This window comes from Gekko japonicus, unplaced genomic scaffold (assembly GCF_001447785.1).
Source record: "Gekko japonicus isolate JY-2015 unplaced genomic scaffold, Gekko_japonicus_V1.1 scaffold773, whole genome shotgun sequence".
Lineage (NCBI taxonomy): Eukaryota > Metazoa > Chordata > Lepidosauria > Squamata > Gekkonidae > Gekko > Gekko japonicus.
In genome coordinates, this window is record NW_015161427.1 from 372,124 (window position 1) to 390,685 (window position 18,562).

The 18,562-nt window shown below is 61.2% G+C and overlaps 3 protein-coding genes and 1 long non-coding RNA gene across 4 annotated transcripts in view; 1 reads left to right on the top strand and 3 right to left on the bottom strand.

Moving 5' to 3' along the window:
- The window catches only part of GDPGP1 (GDP-D-glucose phosphorylase 1), a 2,629-nt gene extending 2,354 nt beyond the window's left edge, over positions 1-275 (bottom strand). The window contains exon 1 of the mRNA XM_015428787.1: positions 258-275. Within this exon, the coding sequence (XP_015284273.1) occupies positions 258-275 (18 nt within the window). The remainder of the gene's footprint in view (positions 1-257) is intronic.
- A 35-nt stretch (positions 276-310) lies between these two features.
- CIB1 (calcium and integrin binding 1) lies at positions 311-1,672 on the top strand (the record flags this gene model as incomplete). Its single annotated transcript, XM_015428859.1, has 4 exons — positions 311-512; positions 1,003-1,121; positions 1,230-1,318; positions 1,414-1,672. Coding segments are annotated over 4 exons (432 nt in total), but the record flags the coding sequence as incomplete, so codon positions are not given.
- Positions 1,673-1,900: 228 nt separating this feature from the next.
- On the bottom strand, positions 1,901-2,033 carry LOC107125478. Its single transcript, XR_001483039.1, has 2 exons — positions 1,981-2,033; positions 1,901-1,950 (listed from the first exon to the last, which is right to left on the bottom strand). It is a non-coding gene; the product is annotated as an uncharacterized LOC107125478 (long non-coding RNA).
- A 33-nt stretch (positions 2,034-2,066) lies between these two features.
- Positions 2,067-18,562, bottom strand: part of SEMA4B (semaphorin 4B) — a 23,534-nt gene continuing 7,038 nt past the window's right edge. Inside the window, exons 2-14 of the mRNA XM_015428906.1 lie at positions 14,739-14,899; positions 13,860-13,922; positions 13,585-13,683; positions 12,783-12,894; positions 12,408-12,530; positions 11,968-12,125; positions 10,113-10,291; positions 9,732-9,881; positions 9,237-9,448; positions 4,532-4,647; positions 4,069-4,232; positions 3,856-3,935; positions 2,067-3,781 (exon numbers count right to left, since the gene is read on the bottom strand). Coding sequence (XP_015284392.1) covers positions 3,009-3,781; positions 3,856-3,935; positions 4,069-4,232; positions 4,532-4,647; positions 9,237-9,448; positions 9,732-9,881; positions 10,113-10,291; positions 11,968-12,125; positions 12,408-12,530; positions 12,783-12,894; positions 13,585-13,683; positions 13,860-13,922; positions 14,739-14,867 — 2,358 coding nt within the window. The 5' untranslated portion in view covers positions 14,868-14,899 and the 3' untranslated portion in view covers positions 2,067-3,008. The remainder of the gene's footprint in view (positions 3,782-3,855; positions 3,936-4,068; positions 4,233-4,531; positions 4,648-9,236; positions 9,449-9,731; positions 9,882-10,112; positions 10,292-11,967; positions 12,126-12,407; positions 12,531-12,782; positions 12,895-13,584; positions 13,684-13,859; positions 13,923-14,738; positions 14,900-18,562) is intronic.

Below are 18,562 nucleotides of genomic sequence, written 5' to 3' on the forward strand. Positions count from 1 at the left end.
GGGGGGTGGGGAGCCGCTCGGGGAGGGCTCCAGGCGGGGACGGGGCTGCACAACCCGCCCGGCACTCTGGCAGGACGGCTCACCCCGGCCTGGAGGGGGCTCAGGGGACTTTGGGGCCCCTCCCCACCCCCACCCCAGCAGAGACCCCTGGGCGCCCGCTTCCCTTCCCTTCCCGGAACGACACACGCTCTCAATTACGCCAGTCTGAAGGGCAGGCGAAGAAAAGTCTGAAAGACCCCCCCCCCTCCCCCAGGGGCTGTCCTTAGGCCAGGCATCCCTCAAACGGGGGTGGGGGTGGGGGTGGGACGGATTGGGCTCCCTTGGGCAAAAGGGCCGCTGCTCTCTCTCGCGTCGCCAGGCAAACCCCTTCCGTCACCGGATCTGCCGCGTCTTCTCCACGGCCCCAGACGGGGGAGACGGCCTGTCCTTCGAGGACTTCCTGGACGTGCTGAGCGTCTTCAGCGATGCGGCCACGCCGGAGATCAAGTCCCACTACGCCTTCCGCATCTTTGGTGAGTGGCGGCCTCTGAAGGAGCCCCCAAAGGCCTGGAGAGCCACCATGGTGGGGCGGTGGTTGCGTGTCAGGCCCCCCGTGGCCAGTCCCCCACGAGTGTTCTCAGCCAGGTCTTGTGAGGCTGAAATTGGAGACGGGGATTTCGTGCACAGCTGAAGCTTCTTGGTCTAACCTAAGGGCTCCACTGAACAAGCACCGGTGTGGCCGTGGCCCTGCTGGCATGAGCACGCTGAGTCCAGCTCCGTGCCCTTCCCTTATCGCGTGCTGAGCTGCGTCCCAGAAAGGGAACAGGCCTCTGGACTCTGCACCCGACAACCTGAGCAGGGTGTTGGCTAAGGCCATGAGTCCAGTTAGGCCTCGAGGCAGAGCTGCCAAGAAGGGAGTTGCGCCTCTGGGAAGATGCCGGTGCAGAAATCCCCCCCCCCCCGGGGGTGGGCTCTCCTGTAAGGGGCTGACTGAACTCCCCCTCCCTCCCTCCCTCCCTCCAGATTTTGATGATGATGGGACTCTGGACAAGAAGGACCTGGAGAATCTGGTGAACTGCCTGACCGGGGAAGGAGAGGAAAGCCGGCTGAGCCCCGTGGAGATGGAGCAGCTCATCCAGAACGTGAGTGCCCTGGGGGGGGTGTGTGTGTGAGAGACCGTGCTTGTGCCGGTGGGGGGGGGCTCCCTCTGCTCCCACCCTCACCCTCCACGGCCGCGTTGCTTCCCGCAGATCCTGGAAGAGTCGGATATCGACAAGGACGGGACCATCAACCTCTCTGAGTTTCAGCACATCATTTCGCGCTCCCCTGACTTCCCGAGGTAGCTCCTGCCGTTCTGCCCCTGGGGCTGGGTTGGAGGGTCTCCCCCCCGCTCCCCCCCAGCCTGAGCAGCTGTTGCCTCCCCTTCTCTTCCAGTTCCTTCAAAATTGTGCTGTGAGGCCCTGTGGTGGCTCCAGACGGCCCCTCCTCGCTTGCTCACTTCTCTCCGGCGTGACTCTTTTTGAGCCAAGCGGATGCTGGGGACGGTTCCAGCAGGACACATCCCTCCCCCGAGGCCCCCCCCAGGGCTTTTCTTTCCTCGTGTTCCGCCTGGGGGGGGGCCAGCAGCCCCGGGGCCTTCGTGCCTCAGTGTGTGTGTGGGGGGGCGTGTGTGCCTTGCTTTCCTGTCTCCTGGCCACGGCTGCTTGAATTTATAGTATCCTGGGGGCGGCTCCTCTCCAGGGTCGGTGGCCCTGGGGTTCTGTCCCCAGGGGCAAAGTCACTCTGTGCCTTGACCTCTGCTGTCCTCTCGGTGCTACCTCTGCTCTCCCCTTCCGCGGTGGGAGAATTTTGCACAAGCGGAGTCAGGCCTGCCCCTCTGCAGGGCCAGCACCGTGGGGGTTCTAGCCACCCTCTGTTTTTCGGGGCGGCGGCGGCAGGGAGCTCTGTTGCCTCTGCAACTTGTCTTTCAACCTCAGTTGCCTCTGCAACTTGTCTTTCAACCTCAGTTATATGGCCCTGTCTGGCCTTTGCCTGGAATACTAATAAAGCTCAGGAGCTCAACCTGTGGAGTCCAGAGGCATTTTATTGTGTGTCCTCCCCTTTGCAGCCAACCCAGCAGCTGGACTGGAGGGAGCCTGGCTTTAGGCCTCTTGATAACTGGGAAGGGGCAGGGCTGGAAATGCCACTTCCTTTTCTGGCCATGCTGAAAATAGTCCTGGCTGTCCTGGGGAGGGGGGCCCCCTGCAACTGAGGGTGCTTGTGGCAGAGCGTGACATTGGAAAGGAGGGAAGGCAGACGTGTCTAGTCCCGTCTGCACACCCCTTGGCAAAGGAGCCGGGTGCTGCTGGGCCAGAACAGAAGCCGATCCAACGCCAAAGAAAACAGGTTCACTTTATGTAAACACACACACGCAACAAGGGAAACCTCTTGTGCAAGAAGACGGGGAAAGGGGTACAACTGTGCAACCCTAGAGTGGCTCCAGCCCGGAAGAATTCACATTTTGAGACACTCACGCAACACGGCATGTCAAAGAGAGACACGTGCGGCATTCGACAGTACTAGACACGCTTCCCCCACCCCACAAAGAAACACACGTTCCTCTCCTATGACAGAGGGGCAAAATGCCCTGTCTCCCCCCCCCCCACCCCCACTGCTACAGCATCTGCTCCTCTCTCTCTCTCCCACTGCCCTTTGCAGGCTGGAACTGGACAGAGCCCCCCCCCTCTCTCTCCTCCTGGGAAGTGCAGGAGCCAGGCCGGGCCTTCCCTCCTGTCCCTGCAGCTCCAGGGCCTGGTTACAAAGTCTTCCGGGCTGGATGTGCAGCCCCAGCTACCTCCCTCAGCAAAGGCTCACTGGTACCCAGCAGGCTGTGCGGCAGCAGTAGCGAAATCTGCGGTCCAGCAGTCTGGCGGCACAGCCCACGGCTTGTTCTAGTGCTGGGCTCAGTCCAGAGAGGGAGGGCGGCACTAGACACCCCCCCGCCCCTCCCCCACTGCAGGCTCTGTTGGCGTTGGCTAAGAGTGGCTCGCTCACACCACCGAGTCCCGGATCTCGGAGCCGAGGCGCACGCGGAGGCGCTGCGAAGGGACCAGCATCTCCACGAAGCTCTCGCGCACGCTCAGCGGCTGCTGGGCAGGCTCCAGGAAGGCTGTGCCGGGAGGGGCCGCGGCCTCCCGCAGGGGTGTGCTCGCCACGTGCCTGTCGTCCAGCGTCTGGTAGCCCTTGTGGTCGGGCAGGGCGCTGGGCGCGCTGGCCCCGTTGAGGGGCAGGCTCTCTGCGGGCAGCCCCGCCTTGCGCAGTTTCTTGGCCTGGGCGTCGGTGCACCGGCCCTGCTCGAGGAAGGCCTTCATGGCCCTCTGGTGCCGGCGCAGGAGGAAGAGGGTCAGGAGCGTCACCGTCAGGCCGAAGAGCACGCACATCACCAGGAACTCGGTCCAGTAGGTCTTGCCCTCCAGCAGGGCCGCGATGCCCCCCGCCAACACGGGGGAGGTGCTCCGGGAGGTGCTGATGGTCTCCCGGGGGTCCTGGAGGGGCACGAGCCAGCCCGGCGCCTCCGGCTCGACCCGCACGCAGTAGTTGGCCATCAGCTGGTGGAAGCCGCCCTCCTGGGACCAGCACTCGTAGTGCCCGGCCCGGTCGGGGCTGCCCACCAGCACCAGCTCGCCCTCGGGCAGCACCAGGAAGGAGGCGTTAAGGGCCACCCCCTCCTTCACCCACTGGCGGGAGGCCAGGTTGGAGAGGCGCGGGCAGGGGAGTGGCTTCACGGCGTTGGCGGCCAGCCACACCGGCTGGCACTTGGCGGCTGAGGAGGAGGAGAGAAAGACCTCCCCCCCCCAGCCCAAAGGTAGTTGCCCCCCCCACCTGTTGGTTCCGTACCTGTCGAGTGGGTGAGCTCCACACTGCTGGGCTGGCACAGCTGCATCACGGCAGCGGTCTGGATGTCCTGGGCCCAGGACCTGGGGGTGGAGAGAGGGAAAGCTGGCTGAGGCAGGGGTGAGGGCACAAACGGCACCACCGGAGGCAGCAGCGCTTGAAGGATGGGGGGGGGGGGGGGGGGGGGGAACCCCGGGCCAAGGAGAGCACACTCACGCTGTGGGCTGCTGGTGGTAGAGGGCCACAGGCCGGCAGGCTTCTCCACTCCAGGCACAGTAGGGGTCCCGAGCCAGGATACACTCCCCGCAGCTCCGGTACAGGCTGCAGTTGGCGACCGGCAGCTGCGCCAGCATGGAGTAGGAGGCAGCGTAGAGCAGGCCCTGTAAAGGGGGGGAGGAGGGGAGGGGCTGAGCGGGACAGGCTCCTGGAGGGCGGGGGCCCCGGGGCACTGCTGCTGCCACCGCCCCCCTTGAGCTTTGGCAGCTGTGCCTGTGTGTCTCGGCTCGCTCTCCTGCCGGGGGGGGGGGGGGGGCCAAGAGAAGCCCCCCAGTGGAGGCCCGGCCTCCAAAGCCGTGCCGGTGAGTCCCGCAGGGAGGCAAGCCCTTCGCGGTGGCACAGCCTGGGCTGGCTTGCCCTCCGGCAGGGGCCCATGTTGGCCTGCCCCGCCCTTCCGCCTTGCCTGGGTGGGGTCCAGCAGCAGCTTGAGGACGGGCTGCCCTGCAGGGAAGAGCTGGACCTCCTCGATGATGTGCACCCCCTGGCCCGTGACCACCGCCTTGTGGAGCCGTCCGTCACCTGCAGAAAGGCACAAGGGCAGCTGCTGAAGGGCCGGCTCCTGCGCGTGCCTCTGGCCCAGCCGTCTCCCAGCCCGTCCCCTCTGCCCGGGGCTCTTCCCCGGTCTGAAGCCAGGCGGCGAGGCAAGCTCCACGAAGGCCCACCTGCTCTTGCACCAGCCCAGACGGGGGCATGGCCCCGCTTCTCAATGGAAGAGGGCCCTTTGCTGCAAAGGCTGCTCTTTTTGTCTCATGCGTGTTCTGCTCGCAGCCAGCTCCCATTTCTTAAGCCTCCCCGGAATCCGGCCCCAGGGTTCTTGGCCTCCCACTTTGTCGCCACGGTAACTGGCCTGCGGGAACTCACTGAACTTCATGGCTGGGGGTGGGCTTGAAGTGGGACCTCCCCCGCCCCAGATCTGACACGGGCAGCTCCGTGGCTCTCAGCACAGCCTCCTCCGCCTGCCAGCAGCACGGTACACCGTGTGCACACACCCCCACCCCACCCCGGGATCTGCTCTCAGGAGCAAACGGGGAGGGGGGAAGGAACGGAGCCAACACGTTTATCCTCTGCAACAGCATGCCCATCTATCAGAAGGAACGTCTTCCGAGGGACCAGCACACACACACCCCTGCAATGTTCTTCCACTTCCTGACAGTAACAAGAGGGAAGCAGCGTACGACAAACTAAAATGCCCCCTGACAGCAGGCAAGCCTTCCTGCCTTCCCCCAACAACTCTCGCCACAATGCAGAAGAGCGACATTCTGAAAAGGATGAGGCCGGCGGGCCACCCCTTAGGCAAGTCAAAGCAAATCGGCATCTCAGGTGGACCAGAAACTGAGCGCCGCGTGCTTCTGACTCACTGAGCGTGCCCAGGCCTGCTCCTGCGTGGGTGCAGAGAGCGGGCCGGGCACAACTCAACCAGGTGAAAGAGACAAAGACGGCGAGGAGGAGGCAGCGCCCCCCCCCCACCACCTTCACCAGCAAGGCTCTCTTCTCCCCTCCCCTCCCCCATTTTTGGGTTCAGATCTGCTGGCAACTCCCCACTGGTCCCAATGAAACGGGATGTTTTGCCAGGCCTCCCAAGAGCAAGTAGGTGAAAGGCAAGGAGACAGACGGGCACTGGAACAAAACAAACCCCTTCCACATATTGCTGATGAGGTCTGAACTGGTCGAGACACCAAAACGGAAAGAGCTATTGGGGCCACAGGGGAAAGCTCAGTGAAAACGTCAACTCAGTAAGCAGGCGACGGTGAGAAAGGCCAACTCCATGCTGGGAACTATTAGGAAAGGGACTGAAAACCAAGCCTCCCTCTAAGCTGTGGAGTCTTGTGAGTAAAACTTTCTACTTTGTGAGCTACTGGCATTAAAGTTGGGAGCGAGGAGCCCTCCTCCCTGAGCTGAGACAAAAATGTGTGAGCCAGAGGCTAAAAAAAACCGTGAGCCAACTCACACTAACTCAGCTTAGAGGGGACACTGCTGAAAACAGAACGGCCAATACTGGAAGGCCCTCGTGACGTCTAGAGCTCCGGGGCAGCCTCCGGAAGAATGCCGTGTGCCGTTCTCATCCCCATATCTCGAAAAGGACATTGCAGTGCTGGAGAAAGCACAGAAGAGTGCGCGACCAAGATGATGAGGCAGTTGGAGCACCCTCCCCATCAGGAGAGGCTGAAGAAGGCCCTGGGAGTCTGCAGGTCAGGAAAAAGATGACCAAGGAGGGGGGGGGGACGGGACATGGCAGAGGTTTCATCAAGTATGAAGCATGAGCTGGAGAGAGTGGGCAAGGAGGACTCCCCTCCCCCCCATAACTCTATAGATCTTGAGGGCACCCAGTGGGTGGGGTACCAGGTTCAACGCAGACAAAAGGGGAAATGCTTCTTTACCCAAAGAGTCATGAAACTGGGGGGGGGGGGGGGTCCCACGGCAATGTTCCCTCTAAGCTGTGGAGCCCTGTGAGCCAAAATCCTACTTCGTGAGCTACTGGCATTAAAGTTGTGAGCAAGCGATTGGGCTACTGCATAAATTAGTCAGCTCTGGAGCCCTCCTTCCCGAGCTAAGACAAAAATGTGTGAGCTGTGGGCTAAAAACCTGTGAGCTAGCTCACACTCACTCAGCTTAGAGGGAACACTGGTCCACGGCCAGTGGAGGTAATGACGGCCATTAGCACAGGGGGCTTTTGAAGGGGTCAAGGCCGATTCATGGAGGAGGGGGAGGCCCCTCGGTGGCTCCTTCACCAGGGCGACTAAAGAGAACCTCCATATCCAGAGGCAGTCAACCTCTGAAACTGAGTGTCAGGAGGCCGAATCAGGGGAAGGCCTCGGACTCTATAGCCTGTTTGCTTGGCCCCCCAGGGCAACTGGCTGGCTGCCGTATTAAACAGGGTGCTGGCCTAGATGGACCTTCACTGGCCTGATTCTGCCGGCTCGCCCGATTTCTAAGCAGCAGCAGCAAACCCACCCTTCTCTGTTGTCTCATCAGTCTGACCAGCATTTGCGTCTTTTTACTTCTGCCGCGATCCGGGGCTAAATTTCCGTCAATGAAGAAGAGTTGGTTTCACATTGTTCTTCACTACCCGAAGGAGTCCCTGAGCGGCTTACAATCTCCTTCCCTTCCTCTCCCCACAACGACAGCCTGTGAGGTAGGCGGGGCCGAGAGAGCTCTGAGAGAGCGGCCCTTGATTGAGAGAGCCCAGCTGGCTGCATGTGGAGGACGAGGGGGGAATCAAACCTGGTTTTCCAGAATAGAGTCTGCTGTTCTTGAAGGGCTATTGGGAAGAAAGGGACTGTGCAGCCTCACGAGGACCAGGGGGGGGGAAGTGCCCGGGCGAAGAAGCCTGGAGAGCCACACGCAGAGGGCTTTACACTGTGGGCGAGACGAGCCCAGGCCCAAGGCGAAGTGCTACAGAAGGATTCATACCCCATGGCCCTTCACTACCCGAAGGAGGGGTCTCAGAGCAGCCTACAAACTCCTTTCCCTTCCCCTCCCCTCCCCACAACAGGCGCCCTGTGAGGTAGGCGGGGCTGAGAGAGCTCAGACAGAACTTGCTCTTTTTCAAGGACAGCTGTGCCAGAACTAGGGCTTGCCCAAGGTCATCCAGCCAGGTGCAAGTGGAGGAGGAGTGGGGAATCGAACCCGGTTCTCCCAGATTAGAGTCCGCGCACTTAACCACGACACCAAACTGACTCACAAAAATGTGTGAGCTGGAGGCTAAAAAACTGCGAGCTAGTGGACACGAACCCATCTTAGAGGGAACACCGGCCTACTCTGCAACAGAACTAGCCGGGAAGGCACCAGAACATGATCATTGCTGCTTTCAGCGTCTACGCCCTGATACTCAGTGCACAGGCCATGAACGAGATGACAAAGAACCCCCTCGGCTGAGAAGGAAGGTCAGTGCTGCCTTGGTGGGACGGCTGCCATGACCGGGACACAGCAATCAACGGAGGTGCCTTGTTCAAGAGGACTAGACACAGCAGGTGAGGAGGAGAAACAGGAAGGTTAAGTCCACCAAATGTGCTTGCAGCCCCACAGAAACCGAAGAAGGTGGAGAGGGTAGCCCTATTAGCCGCCTCTGGGTAAAACTAAATAGAGGAAGGAATTTCAAAAAACACCATCGTGGTTGGGGTTCATTAAAGGCCAATGCTTTCCAGAAACGAATGGCCACTGTTCTAAGGAAGCCGGCAACGATGGGCCACAATCGGCACACGTAAGGCTGGCCACATCCCTCATCCCACGGAAAGCTAAAGGCGAGCACAGTCAAAGAAGTTCCTCCACCTTTACAAAAGCTGGTTTTGAGAAACCCAAAAGATTTCATAACTAAACTATTTCTTAGAAAAAGGAATCCAAGACGGGTGCGACTTCCTGAGAAAGGAGTGGCTAAAGGCACCGCTGCAAACATTGTGGGTGGCAGAAAGGAAAAGGGAGAGATGCCCCGAGAGAGAAGCCCTGCTGGTTCAGATGGTGAGTGGGCTGGCCTCCACGAGGGACTTTTGGTCAGCAACGCCGGCCAGCACCCGGCCGGCTCCAGAACAGCCCCCTCAGAAGCCCACCCTTTCCCGTTACGGTTTGACCCAAAACCCAACAGGGCATCGGACGGAATCGAGGCACAGGGAGAAAAGGACCAGCTAACCTGACCGGCCACCAGAACGAGAGAGCGGAGCCACCCGGCAGTGAAGACTGAGCCCCCCCCACCCCCAGGACACATGGAGCTGCTGCCTCCGTGCAGGCCAGGCCTCGGCACCATCCAGCCCAGCATCCGGCATCTCAGGCAGCACATGGGCTTGGCCAACAGCGCCGCTAACTAGAGATGCCCAAGACTGAACCTGGGGCCTTGTGCCTATGGAACAGATGCTCGGCCGCTGCACAGGGACTCCTCTCCAAACGTCTCCCTGCAGCCCACCTCCCGTGGGGAAGAGCTCCCCAGGGCAGGGGCCACGTCCAGAGAAGTCCTGGCCCTGGCAGCCAGTTCTCCTAAGACTGGTGCGACGGATTTCTGTGGCCACTTCAGAGGCAAGACCGGCGACGGGGTCTGCTCATTCCCACCCCTCGCGCAGACCCCTCGTCCCTCCCTCCCTCCCTCCCTCAAGGGCCTTTCCCCTGCTCCGGCTGCCCACCTGCCCCCAGGAAGAGGACATCGTAGACGTGGCGCAGGCCCTGGACGCGCTGCACGCTGATCTGCTGGTAGCGAGCCCGGCTCTGCAGCAGGAGCGGCTGGCTGCGTACGGCACTGTCCATCAGGAAGTGGTCCTTCAGGTAGTTGAGCACCCGGTCAGGCATCTGGAGCGAAGAGGTGATCTTCATGTAGCGCGCGTGGCTGGTGATGCACTGGAGGAGGAGGACAGAGAGGACTGGACCAGCGGCCACTCGGGGCCAGCCGTCTCCTCTCGTAAGAACACGAGAGAAGCCAATGCTGGATCAGGCCAGTGGCCCATCCAGCCCAACACTCTGTGTCTCACTCTGGCCAAAACCCAGGTGCAATCAGGAGGCCCAGCAGCGGGGCCAGAACTCCAGAAGCCCCCCCACTATGGCCCCCTCCACAAGCAGCAAGAATACAAAGCACCCAGCTCTCCCAGGTCTCCCGCATCCACGCAACCACCCAATGGCACTAGTCTCCCGGCCGGGGCTCTGGCACAGGATGGGTGTCTGTGTACCACTGCTGCGTCTCTCGGTTGATTTCCTTGTACAGGCCGTTGAAGGCTTCCTTGACGTCAGACATGGAGAAGGCACAGACTGCTGTGCCCACACTGCCCTTCCTATCCCTGACAGCGAGGAACAGAGTGGGCAGTCAGCAAAGCAAGAGGAAAGCATGGGCCCGAATCTCCCCTTTGCTGACACCCACAAGCTGGGAACCAACGATGCCATGGAGCCGTTGCCCTGATAGGCCCATAATGCCTGCATGGCTTGGTCTCTTCCCACACCCCAGAGGCGGCTCTCCCTGGCCCCCGTTCCTGCTGGAGTGGCCGTGGCCACCCCCGGCTCCTGCAGCTCACCACTGAGAGGAGAAGACCCCGTAGAAGACCGTCTCCGTCCAGCGCTCTCCGGGCGTCAGCGTGAATATGTCCTGCAGCACGTTGAAGGGGAAGCCGTCTCCGGCGCGGGAGCACAGCAGCTGGGCCTTCAGGAAGGTCGTCCAGCGTCTCTGGAGCACACGTTCTCCCCCCACATCTCCCTGGCAGGAAGGAGGGCAGAGCAGAAACAGCCCGCAGTCAGGGCAGAAGAACCAGCGTTTCGGATGACTGTAGATGACTGGGAACGACCGGGCCCCGGAGGGACTTTGACAAAAAGCTCTTCCCACCTCTTAATTCAGCAACAAAGGGCATCTTTTTACAGACTTCGACCTAGTCTGGGGGCCACAGTTCAGTCGGGCTCCAAAGCTTTAGCAACAAGCTCAGAGGGTTCTTCTTTAGCGAACGGCCTTGGCTAGACCTGTCCAGCATGAACCCCTTCTGAAGGCAACTGAACTTGGGGCCACGGCTACATCCTCCAGCAGCGAATCCCACTTTGAGCGAAGGTCGTCTTCTGACCCTCAACGTCTCTGGACAGCTGCCAGTTTGACTTTTAGGGGAGAGGGAGAAAAAGTCCTCACTATCCACCATCTCCACACTGTGCGTAGTTTTATGCACACTTCTATTATATTCCCGCTCCTTGATTGGGTCTTTTTTTGGAAGTGAAATGCCCGATTCTGGGCCTTTCCTTACAAGGAAGGCGCTCCAATCCCGTGATCGTCATGACCGGCATCTCTGCTGCACCTTTATTTATCTCTTTATTTTATTTGATTTGTATCCCGCCCTCCCCACAAGCGGACTCAGGGCGAGTTCCATCATAAAATCCACAATACGACAAACCGACAGTTGAAATATATCTAAAAATCTATGTAAAACGGCCATCAACATAAAAAGGTCGGTGCCTCAACAGACCTCGGCCAGAAGCAGTTGGTTCCCAGGTGGTGTCACTGGAGGGGGGGCCAGTCAGAAGGGGGCTGCCCACTGCCTCAACTAAAGGTTTGGCGGAAGAGCTCCGTCTTGCAGGCCCTACAGAACTGTAATAGGTCCCGCAGGGCTCTGATTTCTAATGGGAGCTCATTCCACCAAGGAGGGGCCAGGGCCGAAATAGCCCTGTCCCTCGCTGACGCAAGTCAGACGTCCCCGGGGGGCCGGGGACCACCAGGGGCACTGTTCCCTCTAAGCTGAGTTAGCGTGAGCCGGCTCACAGTTTTTTAGCCTCCGGCTCACACATTTTTGTCTCGGCTCAGGAAGGAGGGCTCCAGAGCAAACGGATTTATGCAGCAGCCAAATCGCTTGCTCACAACTTTAATCCTAGTAGCTCACAAAGTAGGATCTTTGCTCACAGGACTCCACAGCTTAGAGGGAGCCTTGACCAGGAGAGGTGTTGGTTAATACACCATACGTTCCTGCGGGCCTTAAGTACAGCGAGGCAGTCCCGAAGCACTATAGGATGGTTTCTGGGATACGGCAACCTGACCTATACGCAGCCTTCCAAACGAGGCCGCACTGCAGATCTGTACAAGAACGCTGCAGTCCTGGCTGTCCCCCCTAGCCCCGAACCCACCCCCCTTTTCACTGCTGGGGTGCATGGAAACATCCTCATGGAGTTGGCTGCTACAAGCCCCAGTCCAGAACGCCTAACGTAACGCACACTGAACCTCATCCTTGCCGCATCGCCGCCTGCTCCCCCATTCTGGAAGAGGACCTCTTCACGCGTTGCTCTTGGTTCCTGAACGATCTGTCTGCGATCTGACCACGCTCAGCCAGCGGAACGTGGCTTTAGGGAGAAAGCGTTCCCCGGCCCAACTCCCAAGAGTGCTGGCTCCCCCGCGACCCTCACCTTGCACACTCGCGCGATGCGTGACACGACGGCGTCCTCAAAGAAGTCAAACTCCTTGCCGCTCTCGCTGAAGAAGAAGTAGACCTTGTCGTCATCTCCCTGGGGATCGCTGGGCGGGAGGCTCTCGCGGAGGACGGCGGAGCCCACGAAGGAAGGGTCTGCAGCACAGGCGCACCGAAGACCGGCCAGTGAGGAGCGGCCCTCTCTGAGCGCCAACACCCCCAACCCGATAAGGTCCCCCATCCTGGGCGCAAAACTCTGGAGTCGCGCATTGCAACGGGAACCGAGAGAGTTGCCGGGGGAAGCACTGCAGGACGGTGGTCGCCGGCCCGGATCGGACCAGCCCAAGCTCTGCCCCCTGAAAAAAACGAGGCCCCCCCCTTCCCGCCCCAGCGTGCTCGGCTGCCGTCTCCCCCTCGCTGCCCGTCCCCCACGCCCACCTTGCAGCCAGCTGAGGGAGTTCTCCGTCTTGACGGGGGCCACGCGGCCGCTGCTGTGGCTGCGGGAGATGGTCGGCTCGTTGCCCTGGAAGTTGCTCACTGTCCCGGTGTACAGCTCCCCGTCTGCAGAACAGACACCCCCCCCGGTCAACGCCGGCGGGACCAGCTCTTGGGCCAGGGAGCAGAAGCCCCTCTCCCCCGGGGGGCCAGGTCCTCTCAGAGGAGGCTCGGGTGGGGGGGGGGGGGAATGACCCTTGACCTCAGCCCACCCCCCTGCCCGCCTCCTCCTAGTCCTGAGATGGCCCGGTCCCCCATTCCCCCGCCCCACGAAGGAGGACCAGCAGCCCCCCACCACCTCCGCCTGGAGCAGCTCACCGACTAGGAGGGCTGTTGATTTGTATTCGGGATCAAACGGGCAGCGGCCTTTCCCGTCCTCCAGGACTGGCTTCCCGGAAGCCTCCCGCGTCAGGCTGAAGTCGGGGATGCTCTGCAAGGGAGACGGGGCCGTGGAAGAGCTGCCTGGAGGGAGGGGGGCCGCCGTAGGCCGAGGAACCTCACTCTGGCCTGGAAGCCCCTCTCGCCCACCGCCACACCCTGGGTTCCCGGCACTAAGGCACCCTGCACGTGCTCAGAGGACCTCTCCTCTCCTCACACCTCTAGGGACTGAGACCGGGCACCAGAGCGGCTCAGAGGCCAGGTGCCGGCAGGGGCAAAACCACGGCCTCCGAGGCAGGGGGCAGAGGTGGGACACGGCCAGGGAAAGCCTTTCCCTTCCCTCTCACTTTGACAGGCAAAACACCTCTCGGTGCTCCTTGGCTGTGGCTGGAGAGAAAGAAAGGCCTCCCGCGCCAGACGCAAATCCAGCCAGCCAGACGGGAGCGGCAGAGAGCACTTGGGGAGGGGGGGCCTCTTCCCCAGCCGGCAACAGGGCGCTTCCCTTGGAAAGAGGCTCAGTCCGACACAAGGCGCTTCTAGCATCAGAGTAACACCTCCTCCCCGCGTGCAAGGATGCTCAAGGCAGCCCTGGCAAGCCAGGTGCGCAGGTGATGACGAGCTACACGGCTGCAAACCAGCCCCCCTCCAGCTCTCGTGTTCCAGGAGAGCAGGCGAAGCCACCGACAACAGCAGAGAGCACCCACACACCCCCACACCCCCCATCCCACCGCCCTGTCCTTACAACGTAGGTGCAGGCAGGGCTGAAGGCGCTGGTCCCACAGGTGTAGAGGTGGGTGTCGTTCAGCTGCAGCAGGATCTTGATGTAGTTGTGGCAGTCTCTCTGTGGGGGGCGGCAGGGCACTGGCATCCAGCCTGGGGGCTACCCAGACACCACCCCCACCCGCCCTCCAGCCCAGCCCCTCACCCTGAGTCACTGCCCAGTCCGAGGGAGGCCTTTCAGCCCCGGAGGGACAGCCCGGACCCCGCCCCAGCTGGGCAGGCGGGACGGGCACTCACCTGGGGGTCCTTGCCCTTGAAGACGCACTGCTGCTTCTTCTCCTCCTCAGCAGCCCACGGCAGCTGCAGACAGACAGACAGAGAGGGAGCAACGCTGACCGCGGCCCCGGGGGGGGGGGGGGACAGTCTCTGCGCGTGCCCCCATCACCCTGCGGAGAGTTCCCTCGCCTGGCATTGGAGCCGCTTCCTCCCTGCTCAACACTGCAGGCAAACGCCCAGCAGGGCCCCAACCCCAACGCGCACAGACTGGCCCCAGAGTGGTCGTGGCCTTCACCTGTAGCGGCCCCTCTGGGAGTATCGCCCCACCCACAGCGGAGTGAAGCTGGGCCAGAGAGCCAAGCCTCACCCTGCCCAGAGGTTGGCCTGAGTTCTATGCCGAGAACATCAGACTGTTATCGCTGTGGCCCACAATCGGTATTCATCAACAACATTAACAACAGCAAAAGCAAGAGTAATAACGGGAAAGAGGTGGGGGAAAGGAGGCGCCGTCCTGGGTCAGTCCCTCTCTCCCCCCCTCGCTTCTGAGAGTGCGGCTGATGATGCTCTCGCGTTCTCTGGCTGCGGGGCTCAAAACCCGTCTGAAGCAGGGAGGCGGCAGAGGCCAGGCGCCGCCCCGGCGATTCCCGGAGGGGGGAGAGGGCAGACAGCCCCCGCCAGCCTTGCTCCTGCTGCCCAGACAGGTCCCGGGAGAGCTGCCCAGAGCCCACGCGTGGGACAGGGCAGGGCATACATTAAAGACATAATAACAGTCAGAACCATGGCACGGGCAGTCGGCTAAGAGCCGGCCAGCTGGGCCTGGCCTGGGGACGGCCTTCCCCAGCAGAGTCAGACTGGCGTGGGGGTGGGGTAGAGGCAGAGAGAGGGTCGCCTGGCACTCACGCTCCGATGCTGCGGCCCAGGGGAGAAGGCGCTGGTGTTGAGGGCGAGGAGGGTCTCACGGGCCCCCGCATACAAGGTGCTCCCGTCCGGACTCAGCAGCATGGCTGTGTAGTTGGCGATGCCCGGCATCTCGAAGCGGTTCACCAGCCGGCCTCGGGAGTCTGGGAAGAGGCACCACAAAGGCCAGTTGGAGCACCGGTCGCCCAGACGGCCCCCGGGCCTTCCTCCACCCCACCCCCCACAATGGCGCAGGGGGACCGTGCAGCACTCTGACCGGCCGCCATCCTGCTTTTCTTTCCTGCATCTGCTCTGCTCAGCACTGGGGGCCCCCACACAGAATGCCAGGGCCACTCCGCCCCCCAACGCCTGGTTCCCTGGAAGTGGCCAGAAGCCCTGTGTGTGTGTGTGTGGGGGGGGGGAGTGCTGCTGCTTCCCCAGGCCCTGCCCCCCATTCATGCCCTGGCTGTGGGGAGGGGGTGCTGGCCGGCTCTGGAGGGAGGGGGACTGGGGGGGAGCAGAGCCCCTGCAGCTTCCAGAGAGGCAGCCTCCCTCCACTGGCTGGGCCCCCCCTCCCCCCCGGCCTACAGCCAGTGGCCCCGAGTGGATCCCGTAGGGCCTTTCGCGGACATCTGGTGTCTGCTTTGGTCTCTTGTGCAAGCAGGTTGTGTCCTCCTTGGGTTGGGAAAGCAAACACCAAACGCCCGAAAAGAGAAGGAAACTCTGGTTGGGAAACAACACGTCCGCTCAGGGAGGTTCTGGCCTCTCTCTTTCTCCCCACCCCACCTTTCAGCCTTACACTGAGACTGGGGGGGGGGCACACAAGACACCCCTGTGGGTTTCTGCCCCAAGGTCTTGAGATGGGCAGCGAGTCCCCCTGTCCCAGTCCCACCCAGCGTTCCCTCTAAGCTGAGTGAGTGTGAGCCAGCTCACAGTTTTTTAGCCTCCAGCTCACAGATTTTTATTTTAGCTCAGGAAGGAGGGCTCCAGAGTGAACTAATGTATGCAGTAGCCAAATCGCTGGCTCATAACTTTAATACCAGTACCTCACAAAGGAGAATTTTTGCACACAGCTTAGAGGGAACATTGGTCTCCCCTCCCCAATATTTATTTATTTACTTCATTTATTACCCCCCCCATCTTTCTCCTTGGTGGGAATCCCAAGTGGCTCCATTTTATCCTCACAACAACCCCGGGAGGCGGGTGAGGCTGAGGGAGAGAGAGGGTGACAGGCCCAAGGTCCCCCAGTGGGCTTCCAGGGCAGCGTGGGGATTGGGTCTCCCAGGCCCTAGACGGACACTCTGGTTGCCACAGCATCCTGGCTCTGCCCGCTCACTCAACTCGGGCCTCTTCCGGCGGACAGCCAGCCTGTCTCATGGGCCTCGGCTGGGATGTCCCAGCGGGCCCTGCAGGGAGGCAGAGGAGGAGGCGGCACAGAAAGGAGGCCTGGGCGAGGGGTCTCTGGGTCTGGCCCGCCTTGGTGCGGCACCCGGCACCCACTGGGAGTCTCCCTGAGGAGCCGCCTAGCACCTGCCCCGCCCCCGCGGCCTGGGGTGACCTTCCCTGCTACACGCCGAGCCGGTTCCCTCTGCTCCAGGCAAGTCTGTGCCTGATCCGGCCAGGAACCTGCTGGGGCCTGCCGCTCCGGTTCACAGCAGGCGGCCGGAGGGAAAGCTCTTCCTGCAGGGCAAGGCAGAGGGCACACCAGCGACTCCCCCCCCCCCAATGAGCAGAAGGGCCACCGGGAGCCAGACTTGCCCCCAAAAGGAACTGGGAGGGGGGGAGCCCTGCCCTCTCAGCCCCACCCCACGCAAAGCCCCCAAGACCCTGCTGCCCCTCGCCCCAGGAAGGAGCGGATCGCTTGGCAGCAGAGGTTGCCCCTCTGCACACACCCAGGCCCCTTCTGCCCCTCCCCCTGCACCCCACGGCAGGCTGTGACGGGTCTGGAGGGCACCTCTGTCCCAGGAGGAAAAAGCCTCCAGTGGGGCACAAACGAAGCCAGAACCAGAGCGGAGGAGGGCCACGGCTCCTGGAGGGCCTGCCGCTGTGTCTGCCCAGCCAGGGAGAGCCCTTTCCAACCCAGCGCCCGGGAGGCAACTGGCTTCCCGGGTGCAAGGCTCTTCCCGGCAGGGAGGCCGGAGCCGGTTGTAAGCGGGGCTCGAGGGAAAAGTGTTGGGTATTACAAGTTGAAAACACTCAGTATATCTGGGGTTAAATGTTTGTTTATGTTACTCACAGGAAGTCACATGTTTGTTTGTAACCAATCTGTTTTAGACAATAGGATGCCCGGGAACTTTGGAGCTAGTCTGCTAGTCTGATTGGAAACCGAGGTGTCGCGTATTTAGCATATTGGCTTCACTTTCCTCTCTTTGTTCTGACTGAGAAGGAGACGCCATTCGGCTCTTCCCGCTTTACCTTTTAGCTGCAAGGATGTAGGCATATAAGCTCTTTGTTATTTTCTATCCTGTGTACCCTTTTCCCCATGTTAGGTTTATAGTAAACTTTTATATTTTAAAACACACCAGGGACTGTCTCTTAATACTCTGCTGACTTACTCCGAGATGCGTGGAAGCGCTTTAAGGCCCCATTCACCGAGGCCTGGGGAGAAAGCCTCTCTCGGGCCAGGAAAGCCCCCAGAGGCAAGCAGTGGGAGACTGGCCCCGACCGGGCGGGCGGAGGGGAGCAGCACAGGGCGCCTTTGAGGAGGTTCTCCTGCAGGTGGATTGGGGGGGGGTCTTGTTGGGTGGGCGGAGGGGAGCAGCACAGGGCGTCTTTGAGGAGGTTCTCCTGCAGGTGGATTGGGGGGGGGTCTTGTTGGGTGTTACAAGTTGAAAACACTCAGCATATCTGGGGTTAAATGTCTGTTTCTGTTACTCACAGGAAGTCACATGTTTGTTTGTAACCAATCTGTTTAGACAACAGGATGCCCGGGAACTTTGGAGCTAGTCTGCTAGTCTTATTGGAAACCGAGGTGTCGCGTATTTAGCCTATTGGCTTCGCTTTCCTCTCTTTGTTCTGACTAGAGAAGGAGACGCCATTCCGTCTCTTCCCGCTTTACCCTTTAGCTGCAAGGATGCAGACACATTAGCTCTTTGTTATTTTCTATCCTGTGTACCCTTTTTCCCATGTTAGGTTTATGGTAAACTCTTATATTTTAAAACACACCAGGGACTCAGTCTCTTAATACTTTGCTGACTAACTTAAAAAGAATCCCAACAAAAAGGGACAGCTGAGACCGGGGGTCCATCGTCAAGCGCCCGGGGGCGCATGTGGGCAGACGCCCTCGCCTTCTGGATGGCCACTGGTCCTGAGCACGAGGAAGGGCCGGCTAGTGGGAGCCCAGCACCAGCCAGCGGGACAGAATGAGAATGCTGCGCTGGGCGATGTGGGGCGGCATTCTCCCCTGCTCCCTTGCACAGAGGCAGCCGGTGGCATGGAGGCAAGTAGAGCGGTGCCAGGACTGCCAGCTGCGGGGCCCTCCTCTCCCTCCCAGTTCCCCGGGGTCCTTGGCACAGAGAGGCCCTTCCTCCCGCCTCCTCCGTGAATGAATCCGACTCACTTGGCATCCGGCCACAGACGGTGGGCGGTCTGCCAGCTCTGGTTCCAGACACAGCAGCTCTCTGGGCTAAGAGGTCGGCCCGGATGCCCCCAACCCCCAGTTCCTCTGCCCTAAATTGGCATCAGCTGCCCTTGAGGCCGCCCGCCCGCTTCTCTTTGGCGTGCGGAGAGAGACCAGAGGCTTCCCCGGCACCCACTGGATGGATCCGTCCCTCCAGGGCAGGCGGCCGTCCAGCACACCCGCAGTCCGGGCAGTTTGGGCCAGCCTT